Source organism: Carcharodon carcharias, chromosome 15 (assembly GCF_017639515.1).
Source record: "Carcharodon carcharias isolate sCarCar2 chromosome 15, sCarCar2.pri, whole genome shotgun sequence".
Taxonomy (NCBI): Eukaryota; Metazoa; Chordata; class Chondrichthyes; order Lamniformes; family Lamnidae; genus Carcharodon; species Carcharodon carcharias.
The window spans coordinates 21,128,549-21,154,128 of NC_054481.1; the positions used below are offsets into that span (position 1 = coordinate 21,128,549).

Below are 25,580 nucleotides of genomic sequence, written 5' to 3' on the forward strand. Positions count from 1 at the left end.
CGATATAATTTCACACAGTTGATCACACAAAATAAATGCAGCATTTTTCAAAAGAGTGAGTGCTGGAACTCAATCGGAGCTGCTATCAGCGACACCACAGCAAACATTTGCGCTCGGTGAATAACTGGAGATTACTGGGAGATCAGCAGATGTCAAGACGGAGAGATACTGAGGGAGAAATCAGTCCAGGTCACTGCTGCCCATTGGGCACAATGTGAGCAAAAAGCAAAGGGTGGAGCTGAGGAGAATTCTTTTTAAGGCTGTGAGTGGTTATGGGCTGTAAAGCACTGCCTTAAAAGGTGATGGAAGTGGTAACTTTCAAAAGGGAATTAAATGTACATTTGAAGAGGAACAATTTGGAGGGCAGCAGGCGAACCAATTAGATGGCTCATCCAAAGAGCCATTCAGGCATGATGGCCGAATACCGACTTCCTGTGCTGTATGATTCAACGTGGGTTGGGTGGGGGAGGGGGGTGGGGCCTTTTTTCCTGCAAATGTGCAGACTACCCATTTCCGATTGCCCAAGGTTCCCATCTGAAATTGTTGGATGCCTCGAATATGTCAACCAGGGGCTTAAGTCCGTTACATTCAGCATAAACTGGGCAGAGAGTGCACTGCACGTCCTCTGCTCAGCATTTCCTGGTCTACCGGAGAATAAGCAGAGGGCCTCAAAGCAGGGCTTCTCTTTAGACTGGGGGCTACGACCCCCAAAATGGTTTCACGACGAGATTGTGGGGTTGTGAGCTCCAAGGCAGGAATGGCTGCCCTGGAGCTCTGACTGAATGTTAACATCTGAGAGGCCCCTTTAAATCCTAATTTTTCTTATGGTGGCCACGGCCGAAATGACCGATGTTTAAGACCTGGTTCCTGCTCCCAAAAGCCAGTGAAAATCCCTGAAACACATCCCCCACCCCACAGCTCTCACAGATTCCCCCCCACCCACTCCTTGGCAATTTTCAAGACTCAAAATGGGGTCAAAGTGAGAAAAAGTTTGGGAAACAATGCCTTAAAGGGATCTCTGCCAACCCATACTCACCCCCAATCTATTCACCTCCAACCTTCCTTGGACCTACCCCTGGACAGGAGATTTTGCAATTGGGAGAGCTGTCTCACAGGCTAGTCAAGCTACAGCCTGAAATAGTCATCCTCTTGGAATCATATCTTACAGATAATGTCCCAAGCACCACCATTACCATCCCATGGGTACGTCTTGTTTCACCAGTAGGACAAGCCCAGCAGTGGTGGTGGCACAGAGGCATACAGTCAGGAGGGAGTTGCTCTGGGAATCCTCAACATCGGCTCCAGAGCCCATGAAGTCTCATGGAATCAGGTCAAACATGGGCTAGGAAACCTCCTGCTGATTACCAATTCACCCTCCCTCAGCTGATGAATCAGTTCTCCCCCATGTTGAACACGACTTGGCGGAAGCACTGAGGGTGGCAAGGGCAAAGAATATACTCTAGGTGGGGGACTTCAATGCCCATCACCAAGAGTGGCTCAGTTACACCATTACTGACCGAGCTGGCTGGGTCCTAAATGACATAGCTGCTAAACTGGGTCTGCGGCAGGTGGTGAGGGACCAACAAGAGGGAAAAATATACATGACCTCATCCTCACCAACCTGCCTGCCGCAGATGCATCTGTCCATGACAGGATCAGTAGGAGTGACCACCACACAGTTGTTATGGAGACAAAGTCCCACCTTCACATTGAGGATACTCCCCATCGTGTTGTGTGGCACTACCACCTTGCTAAATGGGATAGATTTCAAACAGATCTGGGAACTCAAGACTGGGCATCCATGAGGTGCTGTGGACCATCAGCAGCAGCAGAATTGTATTTGAACACAATCTGTAATCTAATGGCCCAGCATATCCCCCACTCTACCATTATCATCAAGCCAGAGGATCAACCCTGGTTCAATGAAGAGTGCAGGAGGGCATGCCAGGAGCAGCACCAGACATACCTTAAAATGAGGTGTCAGCTGGTAAAGCTATAACACAGGACTACTTGTGTGCCAAACAGCATATAAGCAGCAAGTGATAGACAGAGCTAAGTGATCCCACAACCAAGGAATCAGATCTAAGCTCTGCAGTCCTGCCACATTCAGTGTGAGTGGTGATGGAGAATTAAACAACTCACTGGAGGAGGCGGCTTCACAAATATCTCCATCCTCAGTGATGGGGGAGCCCAGCACATCAGTGCAAAAGATAAGGCTGAAGCATTTGCTACAATCTTCAGCCAGGAATGCTGAGTGGATAATCCACCTCGGCCTCCTCCGGAGGTCCCCAGTATCACAGATGCCAGTCTTCAGCCAATTTGATTCACTCCTTGTGATATCAAGAAATAGCTGAAGGCACTGGATACTGCAAAGGCTATGGGCTCTGACAATATTCCGACAATAGTACTGAAGGCTTGTGCTCCAGAACTTGCCACACCTCTAGCCAAGCTGTTGCAGTACAGCTACAACACTGGCATCTACCCGGCTATGTGGAAAATTGCCCAGGTATGTCCTGTACATTAAAGGCAGGACAAATCCAATGCGGCCAATTACTGCCCCATAAGTCTACTTTCCATCACCAGTAAATTAATGGAAGAAGTTTTCAACAGTGCTATCAAGTGGCACTTGATTAGCAATAACCTGCTCACTGATGCACAGTTTGGGTTCTGCCAGGGCCACTTAGCTCCTCACCTCATTACAGACTTGGTTCAAACATGGACAAAAGAGCTAAATTCCAGAGGTGAGGTGAGAGTGACTGTCCTTGACATCAAGGCAGCATTTTACTGAGTGTGGCATCAAGGAGCCCGAGCAAAACTATAGTCAATGGGAATCAGGGGAAAACTCCCTACTGGTGGAGTCATACCTAGCACAAAGAAAGATGGTTGTGGTTGTTGGAGATCAGTCATGTCAGCTCCAGGACATCACTGCAGGAGTTCCTCAGGGTAGTGTCCTCAGCCCAACCATCTTCAGCTGCTTCATCAATGACCTTCCTACCATCATAAGGTCAAAAGTGGGGATGTTCGCTGATGATTGCCCAATGTTCAGCACCATTTGCAAGTCCTCTGATACTGAAACAGTCCATGTTCAAATGCAGCAAGACCTGGATAATATCCAGGCTTGGGCTGACAAGTGGCAAATAACATTCACACCACACAAGTGCCAGGCAATGTCCATTTCCAACAAGAGTGATTCCAACCATTGCCCCTTGACGTTCAATGGCATTACCATTACTGAATCCCCCACTATCAATATCTTGGGGGTTACCATTGATCAGAAACAGAACTGGATTAGCCACATAAATACTGTGGTTACAAGAGCAAGTCAGAGGCTAGGAATCTTGCGACAAGTAACTCACTTCCTGACTCCCAAAAGCCTGTCCATCTACAAGGCACAAGTCAGGAATGTGATGGAATACTCTCCACTTGTCTGAATGAATGCAGCTGCCACAACCCTCAAGAAGCTTGACACCATCCAGGACAAAGCAACCCACTTGATTGGCACCACATCCATGAACATTCACTCCCTCCACCAGCAAAGAACAGTAGCAGCAGTGAGTACCATCTACAAGATGCACTGCAGGAATTCACCAAGGCTCTTTAGATAGCACCTTCCAAAGCCACAACCACTACCATCTAGAAGGACAAAGGCTGCAGATAAATGGGAACACCACCACCTGCAAGTTCCCCTCCAAGTCACTCATCATGCTGACTTGGAAATATATCACCATTCTTTCACTGTTGCTGGGTCAAAATCCTGGAACTCCATTCCTTATAGCACTGTGGGGGCACCTACACCACATGGGCTGCATTGGTTCAAGAAGGCAGCTCACCACCACCTTCTCAAGGGCAATAAATGCTGGCCCAGCCAGTGAAGCCCATATCCCATAAATGGAAAAAAGACTGGCAAGCTACATCAGGGCATCCACTTCGTACCTGCAGCTTGTGGTTATATGGATATGAGGCACGAGGCTCAATCTGTGGTGAGGCTAGGCCTCAGTCTTCAGGTAATTGTGATGGGTGTGAGCTGGCAGTAAAGCAGGTGCAAGGTCCTGCTCCACTCCAGCTCCAGAAGAAAATGTAAATTGAACTTAACTTTTTGCTTCTCCTGACCTGGATTCACTTCCATGTTGGGCAGTTGGTTTAGGAGGGCAGTCATTGTCCTGCTCAGGCCTCACAGTAAAAAGTGCTTTCAGCTTCAGAAGACTTCGCTGGAACCCAACATGCAAATGTCTGAAAGGACTTTGCCCTCTTTGGGTAGGTTTCCTTGCATTCCACTTGGTGGATCAGGCTTAAGTGCAACACTGCCAGTTCCTGGTGTTTTCAGGGCAAGAATTGAATACTTTTTAATCTTGCAGAAGTTCTTACAAAGCAATTTCCTTAATGTCACAAATGGAAATTGAAGAAATTGTTAGTGAACTAAAAAGCAATTCAAGCTTGGAGGGAGAACAAAAGGTGCTGAATATGAATGATTTGGAATTAATTGTTTATAATTGACAACTAACACTGCAGAAACGCGAGACCTGAATAAGCAACGTGAATGATTAAACTGGAGAGCCTCATCCTGCCTTGAGACTGGTCATAATTTGTCTGGGTGTGTCATGCCAAACAAGATCGACAGAAAGTGAGTTAAGTGGAATATAATTTGCAGAAGGTGCGTCTGTCTACTCATCTCACACAATAGGGTGTGGCAGTTTTCTGGGAAATTCAGACATGAGTTTACAGGTGGAAGCAGCTGAATCAAAGAATTGTCTTGTTAGTACAAATCCAAATGTATTAAAATGAGGTAATGTGCTTTCCAGTTATATATTGCTAGATCAACACAAAATAACTTTAACATTCACCGCCAGTGGCCATGAAGTTTATTGCAGAACAGATGTATTTAAGAAGTAAAAAAAGTGTCTGACTGATGTAGATTATTGCAGTGTGGGTAAATGTCCTCTTGGGCTGAAAGGATGATGGGGAATCTGGAATTAGAAAGTGCAGTTTTGAAATGAGGGGTCTCCATTTAAGGTGGAGATGGCTAGTGGAATTAAGGCTACAATTAGATCAGCCATGACCTTATTGAACAGTGGAGCAGGCTGGAGGTGTGTGTGAGTGTGAGTGTCTCACAGGATTCGGGATGTGTCTACCTTTTTGATAAGTCTTATACTTTTACCCTCGAAAGTTTTTAAAGAATAGAACAACTCTTTGCTTTTTAACTCAAGAGATCTGGCTGGCTTATTTCTTCATGTAGCTCTACATACGCTCAAGTACATATGGGACTGAAAAATCCCAGCTTTTTAAAAATTCTAACTGTTTTATAACCAACCTCCGGAGTGGAAAAGAGAGAAATTTATTCACCCCTCCAGACTTGGTCATAACAGCATGGTCATGTCCTATAGTGGAAGCCATTCCTTGTTTTTGACTCTGGAAACCCAAATTAGAGAAAAAAAGATTATTTGAAATAAACAGTGATTGATGTGGAGATTGCGTATCTTGTCCAGAATTTCATGGCGGATCTGTTGTATTGGACAAAGGACATCTTGCGGCATTTGCAAACATCAAGTCATGTCAAAGTATGCCTTTGTCTTTATCACAACACTTTAGTGATCCAACTCTTCAGTGCCTGACCGAGCTTTATGTTCAGTTTTCTCATGGCACCAAACTCTACAGAATACCAAGGCTTAGCAGGTAGCACTGTCAATTCTTGAGTCAGATAATTGGGGATTCAAGTACATAATCGAGGTTGATACCTTCAGTGCAGCACTGAAGGAGTGTTGTACTATCAGAAGTGCCATCTTTCAAATAAGACGTTAAACTAAGGAACCAAGTGCCTTCTCAGATGGTATTAAAGATTCTGTGGCCATCTTTAAACCGCACAAAAACATGAACACAAAATGGAAACAGAAACTTTACTTACAGATATCTTTGTGAATACAGACAACAGCAGTGACAGGGCACATAAATACATCCGAATCCTTTCCCCTCCAAATCTTTTTTGAAGGTATTCAGGCATGGTCACTATCTGTGACAAATAATTTGTAAAAGACAAGTTAGTATAAATACAACTAAGCAGAATACACCCATTCGCTAACCTTAATGAAGTTGTTTGCAAAACGCACAAAATGTACTTACCCCAGATGATATGTAGACAGGCACAAATACCCAAGCCAGCACCAAAAGCACATAGGTGGCCTGTTGAGACAATTACAGAGTAAGTCCGTGGTTAGCATATATTATTATTCATGTATAGAAGCTGAAAGATCATTGAGCTGAAACATTAACTCTGTTTCTCTCTAGTTGCTGCCAGACATGCTGAGAATTTCCAGCATTTGCTGTTTTTATTATAGAAGCTGAATACTTTGCTTATTGTAGTAAGCCAGAGAGGTAGAGTTTCCACTTAGAACACAATTAGCTATTCCACTGCAAATTGCACCAGAAAAGGTGCTCATTTTACAAAATGTTTTCTCTCCCCCACCTACTCCCTCCCGAGTTTCTGCTCAATCTCTTTTCCACATCACAGAAGCAGAAACTGCATGAACCGTCACAATTAAGCAGCGTTTTAAAGTTTTCTTTTAAATTTCCGTAACAATATTCCTTGATATATTTAAGAGTAGAAACTTGGTGCAGTTTGATTAATACAGCTGAAAATGGGTTTATCAGGTAAGGTAAACATTTTAACTCAGTGTCAATCCACCACTTGTGCGTAACCCAATTTTAACTGGCTGAAAATGACCTTTAAAAAATGCACAATTTTTGTGTCATGTCAGGAGTAATGTCTCAGTTTCTTAGTAAACTTTGAAATTTTTTTTTCGAAAACGCGTAAAACATATCTATCAGTACCCATGCACTTCAATGTTCTAGCTTAATCTTTGGAGCCTCCTCAAAGGCCAATTAACAAGCTTAATTAGTGAAAACTCCCAATGATGATTAATTCACTCTGAGGGCCTGGCTGGTTTTGTGAGAGGGGCCTGCTTCATGTGCGATGTCTTTAAAACTAGCGTGAAAGTGGATAGAAATTTGATTCACATTGTACGCAATTTGCATTTAAAATTCTGCAATTTTTGCAGGAGTTACGCTAATCGAGCAGGATCTCCAGGCCAGAAAATCATAGCATCATACAGCACAGAAAGAGGCCATTCAGCCCATCTTGTCTATACCAGCTCTTTGAAATAATCCCACTGCCTTGTTTTTCCTCCCCGCCCCCACGGCCCCCAAATATTTCCTTTTCAGGTATATATGAATGTCCACTTTACATTTGTAATAATTTGAAAGGTCAGTAAATCTTCTGTTTCAATACAAGGAATTTAGTTTAATAATATTTGAGTTAGTTGCACATTGGAATTTGTAGTGCTGTTTGAAATACTTAAGCCAAGGAAATTGAGTTCTACAGTAAATTAGACTACAAATCTTCCTCTAGTTCGTTCAATGGGATGAAGGTGCCTCCTCTCCTCCTTCCACAGAGACTGAAATGAAATTAGGCTTGTAAAATGGTGAGGGAATGCAGTGGATATAGGGTCCATCATCTTTCTGCTGCCATCGCATTTTACAAATGGTGGGATGATGGAGGATAGCCTTCATGCCCAGAGGTCAATTGAGCCATTTGTGGCCAATTAAGGACCAATTCCCACCACCAACGGCATTTTACCAGTGGCAGATGGATCCTCCCCCATGTGGAAAGATGCCTAGAGAGGCCTGGCAGACTCCCTTAAACTTCATGAGGGCGGGTTGTTGGAGCACTCTGTGGCCCACAAAGGGACTGCCTGGTTACAATTTACCCAGGAACTTGGGGAGCCTATAGGTCCCAGCTATTGTCTCCATGGCAACCTCTTGACCAATCAGAGTCAACTTCCCAACCAAACAGCATCCTTTTGTCCTGTAGTATAAATTATTGTGATCGTTTGAAATTTGGCATTCTTGCATTTGTCCCAACGAGTGCAAGATGAAAAGCTTCGGCAAATGCCTCTCTTTTCAACAATATTGAAGTCCAAATGATCCTGAATGAGTGGAAACAGGTAACCGTCGAATAGCAAATAGGTGGTTTGAAGAAATATTATATACAGTGAAAACAATTTGGTTTCTACCTACACCATAATACTGTTGGGTTGAATGGTAACGCCCAAAATAATTATTCTTTTTTTTAAAAATTAGGACTATTGCTCTAGATTTATCAAGTGATTTATGGGTGTAGCACTGGGAAATAACATTGAAGTTATATGGCCTTGGGTGAGAGATGTCAGCAGTGATTCTAAAAAGCAATTATAATCACATGAAACATAAGATATCAACAGAATTGACATATAAGTTTACAATTCAAATTAGGGGCTAACCAGCCGAATAAACCGAGAAGCATTGCACTAAGCAATTCACTCACAGTGGTGATTTTAAATGAAACATTGAATGTGTAGTAAAGAAATCCTACTTTGAGGAACCATTTTGGCAAGGGAACAAGCAAAGTTTAGGCATTCTGGGGAATTAAGAAATTCTGGAAAGGAAGCAGAGGATTTGGATGTGGTTGGGAACAATAGCTCCAAGCGGAGCTTGGGAACAAGGATGACAAAACTGTGGGAAGCCTGAGAATTAGCAGGTGCTGATCTGAGTTTGCTGGAGAACGTATAGGATTGCCCACAAAACATATGAAATAGGAGTATGAATAGGCCATAAGGTCCCTCAAGTCTAGTCCTCCTTTCAACAAGATCATGGCTGATCACTCTCCATGTAGTATCCTGATAGTCTGAGGCTCAGACATCATGACTCCATGCTGTCACAAATCGGGCAAGGAGAAGAGGCAGACCCTAAGAACTACCTCAGATGGTACAGGGATTGAACCTGTGCTGTTGGCATTATTAGCACACTCTAACCAACCAAGTTAACCAGCCTCCTCATGGCTAATCTTCTACTTCAAGTTTACTTTCCTGCCTTATTTGCCTTTCTCTCAATGTCCTCAGTATACAAAAGTTTATTGGTCTAAGTCTTGAATATACTCAATGGCTGAGCGTCTACAACCCTCAGGGGTAGAGAATGCCAAAGATTTACAACCCACTGAGTGAAGAAATTTCCCTCATCTCAGTACCCTGAGACATGACCCTGTGGTAATTATAGTTTTGGGAAATGTAGGACTGTAGCTTTAAGAATAATCTGTGTTGTAAGATCACATGATCTTTGTAAATCAATGTGTCAGCAGTGTGGGGAACCTCTACAAAGGAGTTCTTCTTCAGTTATAGAGTTAGATGCACATTTGTAGCTGTTGCTGCTGCCTTGTAAGTAAAGTTCAATGTTTCCACCAAGAAAAGTTGCCTGGAAAATCAACTCCATTACAAACTGGCGATGAGGATCAATCAGATTTGGTGCTGTACCTCGCCCAGCGATTGGGAGTATCTAAGTTCATTAAAAATAAAAGAAGATATACTCATCCGAAATGCCACAGTTTGGCAGAATCAATCCCTTTGAGCCAGCCACAGAGAATTGGTCTCAATTTATAGAATGTCTTGCGGTCTTCTTTCAAGCAAACAAAATCACGGGGGAGGAAAACAGGAGAGTGATTCCACTGAGTATTTGTGGGAGCAAGGCCCACAGTTAATTTGAAGCTTGACGGCCCCCAGTGCCCCAGATTCAAAGACTTTCAGTGAATTAGTAGGACCTCGTTAAGGGACATTTTCAACCCAAGTCCTCAATCACAATGCAAGAGGTTCAGGTTCAATTCATGGGATAAGGCCCCGGGGATGCCAATTGCTAATTACACAGCAAAATTAAAAAACTAACAGAATATTGTGATTTCGGAGAAACCCTGAATGACATTCCCAGAGATCGTTTAGTATGTGGCGTGCAGGAAGGCACTATTCAGCGTAGATTGCTGGCTGAAGTGAACTTTGATTTTAAGAAAGCATTAGAAATAACACTATCAATGGAAAACGCTGTAAAGGATTCACAAGCAACTCAAGGGGCACAAAATGGCGACATTCTCCTAGTCAGGTGGGAACAGTCAGATGAAAATGGCGCGAAAAGCCGGGACTCTGCCGCAAAACGGGAAACAGCCCCCGCTAACCGATAAATGAGAGGAAACGGCTTAGCAACTAAATAGAAAATAACTTTCATCGATGTGGAAACAATCAGTCTTCTTGTGATTGGCAATTTTAAAAAGTAGAATGTTACTTTTGTCACAGAAGTGGACACATAATGAGGCAGTGCAAAGTGAAATTTAAACAGGCCTCTAAACAACAAAGTCCAATGAAGTATACAGTGTAGAAGAGCCAGAAACAACCATTTGTGACATTTATTCCTTATTCAACATGAAAGTTGGGAAGACAGAGCCAATTGCTGTCACAGTGCAAATGAATGGCAAACCATCAAAAATGGTAGTAGACATGGCTGCTTCTACCATTGTAATAGGAGAACACACTTTCAGATATTTAAATAAAGGTGATCAACAGTTAAATTTTGAACAAACATCTGCCAAGTTGCAAACGTACACAGGCGGAGAAATCCAGGTAAAAGGTATTACCAGAGCAACTGTTCATTCTCGACACCAAACAGCACAGCTGCCAGTGATGGTGGTTGAAGGTGAAGGGCCAGGGCTTCTAGGATGTGATTGGTTGAAGGAGATTAAATTAAACTGCTCCGAAATCTTCCAGTTGGGAACAGGTACACTACCAGAGCTGCGAAAAAAAATATGACATTGTCCTCAAGGATGAACTGGGAAAAATCCAAGCACTAAAAGCTAAGATTTACCTGGACCCAGAAGTAACACCTTGCTTCTTGAAAGCAAAACTGGTGCTATACAACCTGAGAGAGAAGGTTGACGTTGAGTTGAACTGGCTAAAGGGGCTGGGTATCATAAAAGCGGTTCAGCTCTCAAAGTGGGAGGTACCCATAGTCCCTGTTCTTAAAACAGACCAGACCGTCCGGATCTGTGGGAACTATAACTAATGGTCAACAGAACAGCCAAACTGGATAGGTACCCTATTCCCAAGATTGAAAACCTATATGCCAAACTAGCAGGAGGGACAATGTATACAAAGCTTTACATGAGTCACGCATGTCAGCAACTGGAGCTGGATGATGCCTCCTGGGAATTCGTGACCATAAATACCCACTAAGGGTTATACCAATATACACCTATGCCCTTGGTGTTTCCTCAGCCTGTGCCCTTTCTCAGAGGACAAGGGAGAGCTTACTACAGGGACTACCTCAGGTTGTGGTCTACCTGGATGGTGTACTGATAACTGGATTCACAGAAAAGGAACATTTGGCTAGCCTAAAGGAAGTCCTGAAACAACTTTTAGAAGCAGGAGTGTGTCTGAAAAAGGAAAAATGCACTTTTCAAGCAAAAGTCGAAGAACTTTCCAAGATGCAAGTAGATAATGAAGTCATGGATAGCTCAACCATTGAACCACGACAAGTTGAGATTGCATCTGAGAGAAGTCTGGCCGACAGTGAAGTCAAAATGAAGGCCGAGACTAAATTCTGTGTTAAAAAGAAGACGACATGTGGAAAAAGGATGTAGAATTATTGAGAAGGCACTGACTTTAAAAAAAAAAATCATACCGTGTGGGATTCAGCTTTGCTCAACATTCTGAATTGGTGAATCATTCTAGAACTTTGGATCAGAGACCACCCACGACTGTGCCATTAGTTCACTTGCAACTATCGGAATTACCATACACGAATGTTGATCAAACACAAGTCAATCCAATGATACAAGTGTCAGTTCGTACCATTTGCTTACCAGGAGTTCCGAATATGCCTCTATTTTTTCATCAAGGCAGCGTCTTTGGGCAAGACTAAGCTTAATACTTCCCAATTTGAAGGGGTAGGTGGAGAAAAGTCAAGAGAACCAAAAAACAACTCATGATTTGCATCGTCGTGAGTGACAATTTACTGTTGGAGAAGCAGTGTATGTAAGGAATTTTGGTGGAGGACCAAAGTGGTTCCCTGGTAAAGTGAATTCTGTGACAGGACCATTGTCATACCACGTGGAAGTGGAGGGCCGGGTCACCCATAAGCATGTGGATCATTTAAGAAGAAGGGAGATATCCCAACAAAATGATGTTCCACCTGTAACCATTACGGTTCCTGTTGAAGTTGCTCAACCAAGGATAAACATGAGCAATGCCTCAGTCAGTGTGGAAGACACTGAACTGCTTGTGCCTAATGAGGTATCTGATGTTCCAGAGAATGTGTTTCCCACAAAAGAATCAGAAGTCGTGGAGATACAACATTCCACAGGGATCAGGAAACCACCTGAAAGAATGAACTTGTAATGTCATGAGATGAATACCTTTGTAAATACAAAATGCACAGAAAAGTTAAAGGGGGAGGAATGTAGTAATTATAGTTTTGGGAAATATAGTAAGAATAATCCTATGTTGATCTGTGTAAACCAATGTGTTAACAGCGTGGGGACCTCTACAATAGAGTTCTTCTTTAGTTATAGAGTTAGATGCACACTTGTAGCTGTTGCTGCTGTCCTGTAAATAAAGTTTCCGCCAAGAAAAGTTGCCTGGAAAATCAACTCTATAACAGACCCTTAGTTCTAGACTGCCTGGCCAGGGGTATCAGCCTCTTGGCAATGATCCTTTAGAATCAGAATGGGGTCAATCTGTACGATGAATACAGCAAGCTGCTGAAGGTAAAATATTTTCTTATTATAATAAATCTAGTTGTCATTGATGCTGGATTATTAAGATCCTAAAATATAAGAATAAAACAGCCATTGTATTTGTTGTCATTTTATAAGCCTAGACACAGCAAATAAAAGGCAAAAATTTGCTCTGTTTTAAGTGAAGCAAAATTGTAAATTATGCCTTAAATGCTTCTACAGTTTTACTACATCTAGTCCACTGAGGAAATCGACCCCATATTGTCGACAACAAACCACAGTACTTTGCCAAGCATTATCATGGGCCGATCCAAAGGAAGCCCATGGTGGCCAATGCTGTCTTAGGGCTTGGTACCTGAAGGAGGAGGAGGATTACCCAAAGACCATTATCTAATAAAGGCAAAATCCACTTACCACCTCTGTGTATTAATCAATGTGCCAATTGTGCTTGTCTTTGTGATTGGGCTCAGTTATAGACAAGCCCCCCAAATTAAACAAACCTAGACTAACCTAGCTGTGGCATTCTCATTGTTCACTCATTTTTGGTCATGGATTTGATGCCAGGCCAAAGGGAATAAAATAAAATTAAAAGTAAAATTAGAAACTAAAAGAATAATAATCCCGGAATCCTCTATCCCAGGGAGCTGTGGATGCTCTGTCATTGAGTATGTTCAAGACTGAGATTGATGATAAAAGCAAAATACTGCAGATGCTGGAAATCTGAAACAAAAACAAAAATTGTTGGAAAAACTCAGCAGGTCTGACAGCATCTGTGGAGGGAAAGACAGAATTAACGTTTCGAATCCACATGACTCTTCTCCAGAATGATATGCCAATTGTGCTTGTCTTTGTGATTAGGCTTAGTTATAAACTAGCTCCCTAAATTATACTAACTTAGACTAACCTGGCTTCTTCTGAAGAAGAGTCATACGTACTCGAAATGTTAACTCTGTTTGATGATCTTTGGACTCTAAGAAAATCAAGTGATCTGGGGATCATGGATTTGAGGATGAAAATCAGCCATGATCATATTGAATGGTGGAGCATCCTCAAGGGGCCATATGACCTACTCCTGATCCTATTTCTTGTGTTCTTAAAAGACTCCGGTCTATCACCCTCCATCAACAAAAAGAGTCCAAACACAGCAGCTTGAACCAGTCTCAAACTGGTTTCTGGTGGGCACAAGTCTACAGCACAAAATAACCCACAATTCTGATTTTCACTCAAAGAGCTTCCAAGGATAGCTGCTGTGGTAGATGCTATTTTTCAGAGCTTGGCTGCACATGTAGTGAGCTTTACTCTGCTTCTATAATTGACCAAGAATTATTTATGTTGACTCTGGATGCAACAGGAAAGCAGGATAAAAGAGTGTTCAATGCTGGGCACCCACTTCACATCTTGATGTGTCAAACTGTTAAAATGCAACTAAATAGACTACAGTGAGTTTTAACAACAGGCATCGGAAAAACTGCAGTTTGAAGCAGTTTCTCCCCCACCATCACCCCCCCAAAAAAAGTCTAGCTCATGTTTGTCGCAGATCAATGTTAATCTTACATTCCACTCAAATCCAGCAACAGCAATTCCTCCAGCTGCCCCAGTTCCAGCCAGCCCAATGAACAGTCCAGAACCTTCACTGCTGGCAAACAGCGATGCCCCAATCTATAAATGATAAAAGGAAAAGGGTGACATATTAAGGATGGTTATGTTGGACTTTTAGAAAATGGTTAGTGAATGCCCTCTAAAGACCCAAACCATGCATTGCACTCAGACTGAAGAGAATCATTTCAAATATCATTTACAATACAATTCCTTTGACTTTGATGCCTGTTAAGTCATGGATCAAAGTCAAAGGAATTCACCAAGGCTCCTTCGACAGTACCTTCCAAACCCACGACCAATGCCATCTAGAAGGCCAAGGGCCTCAGATATTTTGGAAAAACCACCACTTAGAAGTTCCCCTTCAAGTCACTCACCATCCTGACTTGGAAATATATCGCCATTCCTTCACTGTTGCTGGGTCAAAATCCTGGAACTCCTTTCCCAACAGCACCGTGGGTGTACCTACACCACATGGACTGCAACGGTTCAAGAAGGCAGCTCACCACCACCTTCCTAGGGGAATTTAGGGATGGGCAATAAATGCTGGCCCAGCCAGCAAAGCCCACATCCCATGAATGAATTTTTAAAAATACCATACAATGGGTGACATCTGCCCGAAGGTATTTATATAAAAACAATTATGCTGACAATAAAAGGATGATCTATTTAAAAATCACAAATTATAACAACTTATGCGAACCTTTAATATACTTATACCAACTTTTAACATTGAAATATGGCCCAGGGTACTTGCTGCCTTCGCAAGAATTTAGGTCATTCATCTACAATATACTTTGTAAACTTTTAAGCTTTATTTTTGCTCCCCCAACAGTCTCCTCACACCATGCTTGTACCATTGGCATAGGTGATCTCAACCATCATCAATCCTACTCTATGAATGAAGATGCAGCAAGGTTTGGGTTTCCCGTATTCACACAACGGCCTCTCCATCTTGTCATGGTTAAGATTGGGGGAACATGGCCATTATTGGGGGTTATGGCCATGATTTTGCACACTGATACATAAGCTTAGATTTTTGCCACGACGGAGATCGTCTCCATCTTGGCGAAAACCCCAGAAAAGCCTGAAATTTTCAAGTCCCACCTCCGAACTCAGAGTTTCCCATCTTTGCAGGGGCAGGACTGGAGTCAGGCTGGGATTCCCCTAGAAGCAGCTAGCCATTTAAATCACCAGCTGCATTCACTGAAGTAGGATTTTGGAAGACCAGGAGTGTGAAATCCGGAGTGTACAGATTAGACCAGCGAAGAGCTGGCCTGCACTTGGTGGATTCATTTGGATAGCCATGGTACCCCTTTGGATAGGGTCCAGGGACACCTCTGGGAGTGGAAGACACTTTTTGGGTTGTTAAAAGTGAACATGATAATGCACTATTTTTTACACATAAACTCATCGGAAGTGTTCAGCCTCAAAGAGCTGTTAAAGAATTGTCCAGCTGTCAAAGCTGTCTGGGAAGTGTCAAAGCTGTCAAGGAACTGTCCAAAAATACTAGGTGAGTTGTCAGGGAAAAGGTCGGTGGGTGGTGGGGCATGGTATGGCATGAGTTGGCACTAAGTTGGCATAGGGGTACAAAGAGCCATGGGGATGTGGGTAGAGGGGCATGAATTGGCATAGGTTGGCATGGATAGGGCTTGGCAAATGTTTGGAGGGATGAGGGCTGGAGGGCTGATTTTGTTTTCTTTTTATTTATTTAAACACAGTGCCAGTGCACAGAGGCAGGCCTTCTGCCCAGCCCACCACCACACCTGGCAGCCTCTGTATTTGTTCTGGGATTTCCGCCCTGACTCCTATTTCAGCTCACCCCCCCTCAACCGAAAATCTGACCTGTGGGCGGACATTTTTAAAGGTTGGGTTCGCCGAGCCAGGGAGTCTCCTGACCCTGCACCTGATCTGGGGACGTAAATCTGGGCCCAGGTTTGTGAAACCTGGTGTTTGCAAATAAGAATAGCTAAGAGGAGGTCTGAGCTTGATGGATTTGTTTGGATAGTCAGGGTATCACTTTGGAAAGGTAAAGTACCCTTTTGGACAAGGTCTTGGGATGCCTTGGGTGGAGGTAAGGCACATTTTGGGATTGTTAAAATTAAACATGGTAATGCATTTTTTATGCACAAACTCATTGGAACCATCAAGCTCTCAAGGAGTTGTCCAGCTGTCAAGGAACTGTTAAAGAAGCTTCAAAGCTGTCAAGGAATTTTCCAAGGATACTAGGTCAGTTGGCATGGAAGGGGTAAGGGAAAAGTATGGTGATGAGGGTACGGGTTTGCAAGTGTTTGCATTACATTGGCATGGGGGTTCAAGGGCCCATGGGGGAGTGGGTTTGGGGCAAGGGTTGACATAGATCAGAATGGATGGGGCCTAGGGAGTGTGTGAGGGGTGAGGGATGGAGGGCTTTTCTTTGTTTTAATTAGTTTTTAAAAAATGTATTTAAACACAATGCTGGAGCACAGGCCTTCTACTCAGCCTGCCTCTGCACACGGCAGCCTCCGTACTCATTTCGCACACCCTCTACCACAAACCCCCACACCCAGCCATGACTGAATATCTGACCTGCAGCTGGATATTATTAAAGGTTGGGTTTGCAGTGGGGAGAAATCTCCTGATTCTGCACACCCAAATCAGGGACAAAAATCTGGGCCTTGAAATCAGCTGTAGCTCTGAGTCAGAAAGTTGTAGGCTCAAGTGCTACTCTAGAACTTAAACACAAAACATAGGATGCCATCTTTATTTAATACTGAGGGAGTCGAAGGTGCTATCTTTCAGGTGACATGCTAAACCGAGGTCCTGTCTGTCTGCCCTCTCAGGTGGATGTAAAAGATCCCCCATGGCACCATTCTAAGAAGAGCAGGGGAGTTCTCTCCTGTGCCCTGGTCAAAGTTTGTAATGAAAATAGAATATCTGAACTTTATCTCATCTCTGCTGTATGGGACCTTGCTTTGTGAAGGTTTCCTACATTAAAACAATGATTACATTTCAAAAGTATTTAATTGGTTGTAAAGTGCTTTGGGATGCCTTGGAAGGCATTAAATAAATGCACCTTCCTTTCTGTACACTTTAAAAAAATTAATTCTTGGGATGTGGGCTTCACTGGCTGGGCCAGTATTCATTGCCCATCCCTAATTGCCCTTGAGAAGGTGGTGGTGAGCCGCCTTCTTGAACTGCTGCAGTCCGTATGATGTAGGTACACCCACAGTGCTGTTAGGGAGGGAGTTCTAGGATTTTGACACAACAACAGTGAAGGAACAGCGATATATTTCCAAGTCAGGATGGTGAGTGGCTTCCAGGTGGTGGTCTTCCCATGTGTCTGCTGCCCTCATCCAACCAGATGGTAGTGTTTGTTGGTTTGGAAGATGCCGTCAAAAGAGCCTTGGTGAGTTTCTGCAGTGCATCTTGTAGATGGTACACATTGTTGCTATTGTGTGTCAGTAGAGGAGGAAGTGAATGTTTGTGGAAGTGGTGTAAATCAAGTGAGCCACTTTATCCTGGATGGTGTCAAGCTTCTTGCATGTTGTTGGAGCTGCACTTATCCAGGCAAGTGGAGAGTGTTCCATCACACACCTGACTTGTGCCTTGTAGATGATGGACGGGCTTTGGGGAGTCAGGAGGTGAGTTACTTGCTGCAGGATTCCTAGCCTATGACCTGCTCTTGTAGCCATAGTTTTTATATGGCTAGTCCAGTTCAGTTTCTTGTCAATGGTAACACCAGGATGTTGATAGTGGGAGGTTCAGCGATAGTAATGCTGTTGAATGTCAAGGGGCGTTAGTTAGATTCTCTCTTGTTGGAGATGGTCATTGCCTGGTACCTGTCTGGCACAAATGTTACTTGTCACTTGTCAGCCCAAGCCTGGATGTTGTCCAGGTCTTGCTGCATTTGGACATGGACTGCTTCAGTACCTGAGGAGCTGCAAATGGTCTTGAACATCGTGCAATCATCAGCAAAGTCCTTACTTCTGACCTTATGATGGAGGGAAGGTCATTGATGAATCAGCTGAAGATGGTTGGATTAGGACACTACCCTGAGGAACTCCTGCAGTGATGCCCTGGAGCTGAAGTGACTGATCTCCAACAACCACAACCATCTTCCTTTGTGCTAGGTATGACTCCAACCAGTGGAGAGTTTTCCCCCGATTGCCATTGATTACAGTTTTGTTAGGACTCCTTGGTGCTACGCTCTGTCAAATGTGGCCTTGATGTCACTCTCGCTTCACCTTTGGGGTTCAGCTCTTTTGTCCATGTTTGAACCAATCTGTAATAAGGTCAGGAGCTGAGTGACCTTGGTGGAACCCAAACTGGGCATCAGTGAGCAGGTTATTGCTAAGTAAGTGCCACTTGATAGCATTGTTGATGATCCCTTCCATCACTTTACTGATAATCGAGAGTAGACTGATGGGCAGATAATTAGCCAGGTTGGATTTGTCCTGCTTTTAGCATACAGGATATACACTAAATCACTCAAATCACTGGTGTTTGTATTTTGTGCACAGTCGTGAACATTCATATTAGTTTATAAAGAAACATTGAGTTATCCAATGTATTTTTTTAAGTGACAGCATTAACCTTTGGCTCACTGTCTCTAATATAAATTAAACATCACTACATGAAAGCCGGCCCGATTAATAGCATTATTGTCCATTCCACTCCGAACAGCATTGAAGCTGCTGCTTTGTGCTAATAGCAATTCCTGCTATTCAATAAATTATAGGAAGATCTAAATGAAATCTGATCCACTAAACAGGAGAATAACATTAAACCATTGATAAATTCATAGAATCATAGAATGGTTACAGCACAGAAGGAGGTCATTCAGTCCATCGTGCCCATGCAGGCTCTCTGCAAGAGCAATTCACCTAGTCCCATTCTCCTGCCTTTTCTCTGTAAGCCCTGCAAATATTTTCTCTTCAGATAATTGTCCAATTCTCTTTTGCAAGTCACATTTGAATCTGTCTCCACTACATTCTCAGGCAGTGCATTCCGGATCCTAACCACTCACTGCGTGAAAAAGGTTTTCCTCCTGTCACCATTTTTTCTTTTGTCAATCACCTTAAATCGGTGTCCTCTGGTTCTCAACCCCTCTGCCAATGGCAACAGTTTCTTCCTATCTTCTCTATTCAGACCCCTCTTGATTTTGAACACTTCTATCAAATCCCCTCTTAATCTTCTCTTCTCCAAGGAAAACAGCCCCAGTATCTCCAATCTATCCACATAACTGAAACTCCTCATCCCTGGAACCATTCTTGTGAATATTTTCCAAGCTCCTTCTAATGCGTTCACATCCTTCCTGGAGTGTGGTGTGCAGAACAATTCTTCAGTTGAGGCCAGGCCACTGTTTCATTGAGATTTGTCATAACTTCCTTGCTTTTGTACTCTCTGCCTCTGCTCATATAGCCCAGGATACTGCACACTTTATTAACAGCTTTCTCAACTTGTCCTGCTACCTTCAATGATTTATGCACACATACTCCCAGGTCACTCTGCTCCTGCACTCCCTTTAGAATTGTACCCTTTGTTTTTATATTGCCTCTCCTCATTACTCCCTACTAAAATGAATCAGTTCACATTTCTCTGCATTAAATTTCACTTGCCACTTGTCTGCCCATTCCACCAGCCTGAATAAACTTCAGGAGAACTTATCACTTTCTTCCTCACAGTTCACAATACTTCCAAGTTTTGTGTCATCTGCAAATTTTGAAATTGTGCCCTATGCTCTAGCTCATTCATATATCTCTGGAAAAGCAGGGGCATTAGCACTCATCCCTCAGGACCCCCACTGTGTACCTTTCTCCAGTCTGAAAAACAATCACTGACCCCTAATCCCTGTCATTTTCACCAAATTTTGTATCCATGCTGCTGCTGTCCATTTTGTTCCATGGACTCTAATTTTGCTGACATGTCTGTTATGTGGCACTTTATCAAATGCCTCTTGAAAGTCCATGGACACCACATCAACCACATTGCCCTCATTAACCAACCCTCTCGGTTATCCCATCAAAAAATTCAAGCAAGTTAGTTAAACATAATTTGTCCTTAAGAAATCCATACTAGCTTTCCTTAATTAATCCACATTTGCCTAAGTGACTATTAATTTTATCCCGAACTATCGTTCCTAAAAGCTTTCACATCACCAAGGTTAAACTAACTGGCCTGTCGTTACTGGGTTTAGACTTGCACCCTTTGTTGAACAAGGATGTAACATTGCCAATTTTCCAGTCCTTTGGCACCACCCCTGCATCTATGAAAAAACTATGAAGAACAAGTTGTTCTCTTTTCTACTGACAGTTTTGATGGGAAAGAGGATGCACTGCATGACCTTGAAGTCTGCGCCTCAATACCCAATCCAGAAGAGAGCAGACCTCCCAGATGATGAATCCTTGGCATGGATGTCATCCATCGGTGGTACCCCACCTTAAATTCTTGCCAATTAAGACATTCTGAAACTGTTTGTCCCAGTTTTGAAAGCAGATCTTAGACTTGTAGAATTAATTGAATATAAAAACTAATTGTATAAAACAGAGTAGAGTAGGTTCCCATTGAGGACAGTTAGACAAAAGGTATGACTTGGTTCACCTCACTCACTACATGCCCTGTCATTAATTATTACCTGCTGGCTGAGTGGTGCTGAAGTTGACATTGTGCAATTTGATGTGGGACGTGGCCACATCATCCAGCAGGCCAGACAGGTCAAAAGCTAAGAGAATGCGGAGGTGAAGTTCTTCAACTAGCTACCCATCACTCTACTGTCAGAGCTACCAGAGCTACCAGCCCAATTCTTAACCCTTTAAGAGGAAATGGCTAAGTCAATACTTACAGGCCACCAAGCCATATTTCTGCCCGCAAGAAAGTATCCACTGAGCGTGTTCCTGCTCACTCTGCATGTGGACTGTAAAGAAGGAAAATAGGTGGGAATTAAGCAGGATATTGCTAAGAAAAAGGGCATTCTGCAACTGTAGCTGCTAATCCACAGTCTCCGCAAGGATATCCTAGATTTCATTAACAACAATAATTTGTATTTACATAGCATCTTGACATTGTCAGATGTCCCAAGGTGCTTCAAAGAAGTGCTATCAGACAAAATTTGACCCCAAGTCACATAAGGAGATATTTGGGCAGGTGACCAAAAGCTTGGTCAAAGTGATCGGTTTTATAGAGCATATTAAAGGAGGAGAGAGAGATTGAGAGGTGGAGAGGTTTAGGAAGGGTATTCCAGAACTTAGGGCCTCGGCAGCTGAAGGCATGGCCACTATGGTGGAGCGATTAAAATCAGGGATATGCAAGAGGCCAGTATATGGTTGCAGGACCTGGGCTCTGCAAAATAAGTACGTCATATTGTAACGTCAATAACACAATTTACATTCATTTAACAAGTACCTAGATAGGCAAGAGGATAAAAAATCTTTTGAAACAATAATAAAAGTCAATTGGGGAAGGGATATTTTGTTAGCATCTTACTAAATACCTTACTCAAAATCTGAAGCCAGTACAAGCCAATTAATGCAGCCATTGTTTATTCAGAAAGTGTACCATGATTCAGATGAGACATTGAACCAAGGCCCAGTCCGCCATCGATAAAATGATCCCATGGTATGATTTTGACAATGAGCAGGGGAATTGCCCCTGGTGCCCTGATCAATGTTTATCCCTTAAACAACATCCCAAAAAGAGATTTTCTCATCATTATCACATTGCTGTTTGTGGCACCTTGGCATGCACAAATTGTCTGCTGTGTTTCCTACATTACAACAGTGAACACACTTCAAAAAGTACCTCATTGGCTGTAAAGCATACTTGGAGCATCCGGAGGTCATGAAAGGTGGTAGAGAAATGCAGGTTTTCCTTTTCTTTCTTTAAGTAGTCCACAAAGGACAGGGGTTAATTGGTGAGCGAATAAAGAAAGGAAGACACACCAGCTCTGAGCTCCTCAACAGACCCAGGAACCAGTTCAAAAGGGGATTCAGGAGCAGAGGGACCTGGACATATGCGTGCTCAAATCAACGAAAGCGACAGGGCAGGTTGGGAAAGCAGTATGGGATCCTGGGCCAGGATTTTTCAGTCAGCATGCGGGAGCAGGCCCGACACGCTGGCGCATAAAGTGACGCGCAATGGAGGCGGGTGTGTGTCCCGATGTCATCGCGCGGTCCAGCGACGTTTCCTTCGGCAGGCACATGCCGGAGTCGGATGCGTACCCACCGATAATTAATAGGCCTATTAAGGTCATTAATAAAGTAATTAATTTTAAGTTTATGCTGCCAGAGCAACCTAACGGTTGGCGGGCAGGTGAAAAGGCCAAGCAGCCTTTACAATTTTTAGGAAGCCTCATCCACGAGCGGGATGAGGTTCCCTACAGCCTTTAAGAATTAAATTAAAAAGTTTTTCTGAAAAATAAAAACATGTCACATGAGGGGACATGTTTCATTAAATTTTTAATGTTCTCATTTATCTTTTTCAAAAGCGCTTCAATCTTCCTGAGGCAGCTCCGTGATTGAGGCGCACTTTCCCGCGCATACACAAAAGAGCGCTGGGCCCGACTTTCCCTCCTCCCCCTGCCCGCATAGGTAGCGCTGCTGCCACTCGAGTATTATGCTGGGTGGGCCTTAATCGGCCTACCCGTGTAAAATGGAGGCGCAGAGCCGATCGCGGGCAGCTCCACAACTGCCCCCACCTGCTCCCACCGAGCCCGCCCTACATGGGAAAAATTCAGGCCCTGGTCTTTAAAAATAGAGGCACAGGATACAAGAACAGGGAAGTTATTACAAATCTTTATAAAACATTGGTTTGACTTCAACTGCTGTATTTTGTCAATTCTGAGCACCACACTTTAGAGTGATGTGAAGATTTCAAATGACCCAACATCCACAGCCTTTCATGGGAGAGAGCTCCAGATTCACTTCCATTTGTAGGAAATGGTGAGGAACGAGTTCTAGGTTTCAACTAACCTTCGTGTGGAAATTTTTTTCTTAATTTCCCTCCTAAATTTAAAGATTACCTCCCCTTGTTCTTGATTCCCTCATCGGCAGAAATAGTTTCTCTTATTCACTCTTTGAATCCTTCCTAATATTTAAAACACCTTGATCAAATCACCTTCTAAACTCAAGTGAATACTAGCCAAATTTATTCACTCTGTTCTCATATTTAACCTCTAAGCCCTACTATCACTGCTGCCTACAGCCATTAAAATGTGCCTTAGCTAGCTTCAATATGGGAAATAAAACAGGAAAGAGAAAACCCAAGTTACAAAAAAAAAAGACATTTGTTTCTACAAGGGACACTATTTGAGTGTTGGGGATCCTGAAGGTATCCCAGTCATTGCATTTGTAGTTTAGTCAGGCATGTCATTAAAACAAGAAGGAGTAAAGCTGCTGGATGGAATACTGTTGGCTGCGTCCCTTCGATTAGTCAGCAAAAATGAGGGGAGGTTAACAAGTAAAATGGTCTGCTCTTCTTTAATGCAATAACTTTTATAAAGGAGACGTATTACTTCTATTGCTTGCTACTTCAAATCTCAATTCTTCCCAGTTTAGCAGGAACAAATCCAATCCACTGTTTGATGTAAAAAATAATTCATTGGCTGTAAACATGCTTTGGAAAGTGCCAAGAACATGAGATTCACTGTAAAAAAAATGCAAGATAAAGAAAAATTATGCACTAGGTAAGCAAGTTCGATAACCAGAGGTCATAGTTTAAAATCATTGGTAAAAGATACAGAGGCGAGATGAGGAGACTTTTTTTTTTATTTAATTCAGAGAGTTGTCAGGATCTGGAAAACTCTACCTGAAAAATCAATGGGCGCCTATTTTAAATTTAATTATAGAAGTAAGTTGGAGACATTCTGGAGGATGAGGAACTTACATCATTACAGATAAAAAGTGAGGGTGTGTGACTAGGCATGACTACTCTTCCAATGAGCCAGCAAAAGAATGATGGGCTGAATGGCCTCCTTCTGTGATGTACATTACTATGATCCTAAGTCTTTCATTACACAGTAGAAAAAAATTTGATTAATGTTGCTGTGAACTCTTCAGAGAGGCTGGCGACCTGAATTTTATACAAATGTAGCCACTGACAGTATTTTTAAACAATTCAGGAATCAGAAGACCAAAGTTTGTTTCTTTCCATCGGTTTCAAATGGAAATATTTACCAGAAGAAAGTTGTGCAACATATGAACATCAGTCTGGCATTAATGCTTAGTGGATGGGTGGAACAATTAAAAAAACATTTCAAGAATCTAATCCTGAGCAGTAATTATGACCATTATAACACCAAAGGATGAAAATTCAGTAACATCAAAACTTTTCATATATTGGAGAAGCAGCAAGACAATTCAAACACATCCAGTATCAAAACAGAATGTTAAATGTTGGTTTACTGAATTTTAAATGACTTGACTGCACTTATTGGTGCACCTCCTGTGAAAATTCCCCGGTGGAAGACCATGGAGGGAATCCTTAGCTGGTACCAAGCGGCTATTAAGTTTATTCATCTACTGCCCCTTCTAGTAAAATGCACATCTGATATCCAGATGATTGGGTTTTAATTAATCTCAGAATAAATCTACAGCCATGATTTAATTACCAGGTTCCCTATTCACTCAAGAGGACCATCACTAACAGGACAAAATGAAGCCAGACTGCAAAGTTAGTAAGCAATTTCCAATGAGCCCATAGTTAATAGTGACAGGAAAATTGAGGCAAGTACTTACCCATATTCCAACAAACACGTTTAGCACAAAATATGCCACTATTACTATAATATCAGAGATGCTGAAGGACTGTGCAGAGAGGTAATAGCTGCCGGTTCCGTTCATCTCCATTGTTTCACTTGAGGTTGTGTCTCATGAAGCAAACTGTGACAGTGCGAACTTTGATTGCCAATGAAGTCACTGATTAACACAAGAAATCGAACATTAATCAAATGTTGCACATTAACGCAATGAGCCATTGCAGTGGAGGTAGGTGCCATCCATGTGGTAATTGCATGTTTGCTCTTCAATTAAAAAAGCAAAGCCTTTTAATCACTATGACAGGAATCCCCTTAAACACACAGAAAAGTGCATCACACCATTATCAAAACAGACTAAGAGTTTGCTTTTTACACTTGATGCATCAGTTTCCACATGGCTGGCATTAACTATTAACTAAATAATACTTTCTAAATGTTTTGAATTTGTTCTTATCCTTGCAAGTTTTTTAAAAAAAGGTTGCCACTCAGTAACATCAAAGGAAGCTTTCTTTTTCTCAGTTTCAATGGGGGCTCTGCACTAAAGAAGCACAATCTTTCCAGGTGACCTACCTGTTGTGTGTTGTCAGTGCTTTCAATCTTCAGATTTCCAACTTTAATTTTTTTATCTCTAATACAACAGCTGTACAACAATTAGTGTGCTATTCAGTAGAAACT

General features: G+C 42.6%; 1 protein-coding gene across 4 annotated transcripts in view; it reads right to left on the reverse strand.

Moving 5' to 3' along the window:
• The window catches only part of slc5a10 (solute carrier family 5 member 10), a 152,425-nt gene that overhangs the window by 109,345 nt on the left and 17,500 nt on the right, over positions 1 to 25,580 (reverse strand). For 2 of the 4 annotated variants that reach the window (XM_041206376.1, XM_041206375.1), the window contains exons 3-7: positions 24,886 to 25,065; positions 20,997 to 21,068; positions 14,132 to 14,236; positions 6,115 to 6,174; positions 5,900 to 6,004 (exon numbers count right to left, since the gene is read on the reverse strand). In XM_041206376.1, the coding sequence (XP_041062310.1) occupies positions 5,900 to 6,004; positions 6,115 to 6,174; positions 14,132 to 14,236; positions 20,997 to 21,068; positions 24,886 to 24,996 (453 nt within the window). In that variant the 5' untranslated portion in view covers positions 24,997 to 25,065. The remainder of the gene's footprint in view (positions 1 to 5,899; positions 6,005 to 6,114; positions 6,175 to 14,131; positions 14,237 to 20,996; positions 21,069 to 24,885; positions 25,066 to 25,580) is intronic. The other 2 variants (XM_041206378.1, XM_041206377.1) reach the window with 2 other exon arrangements.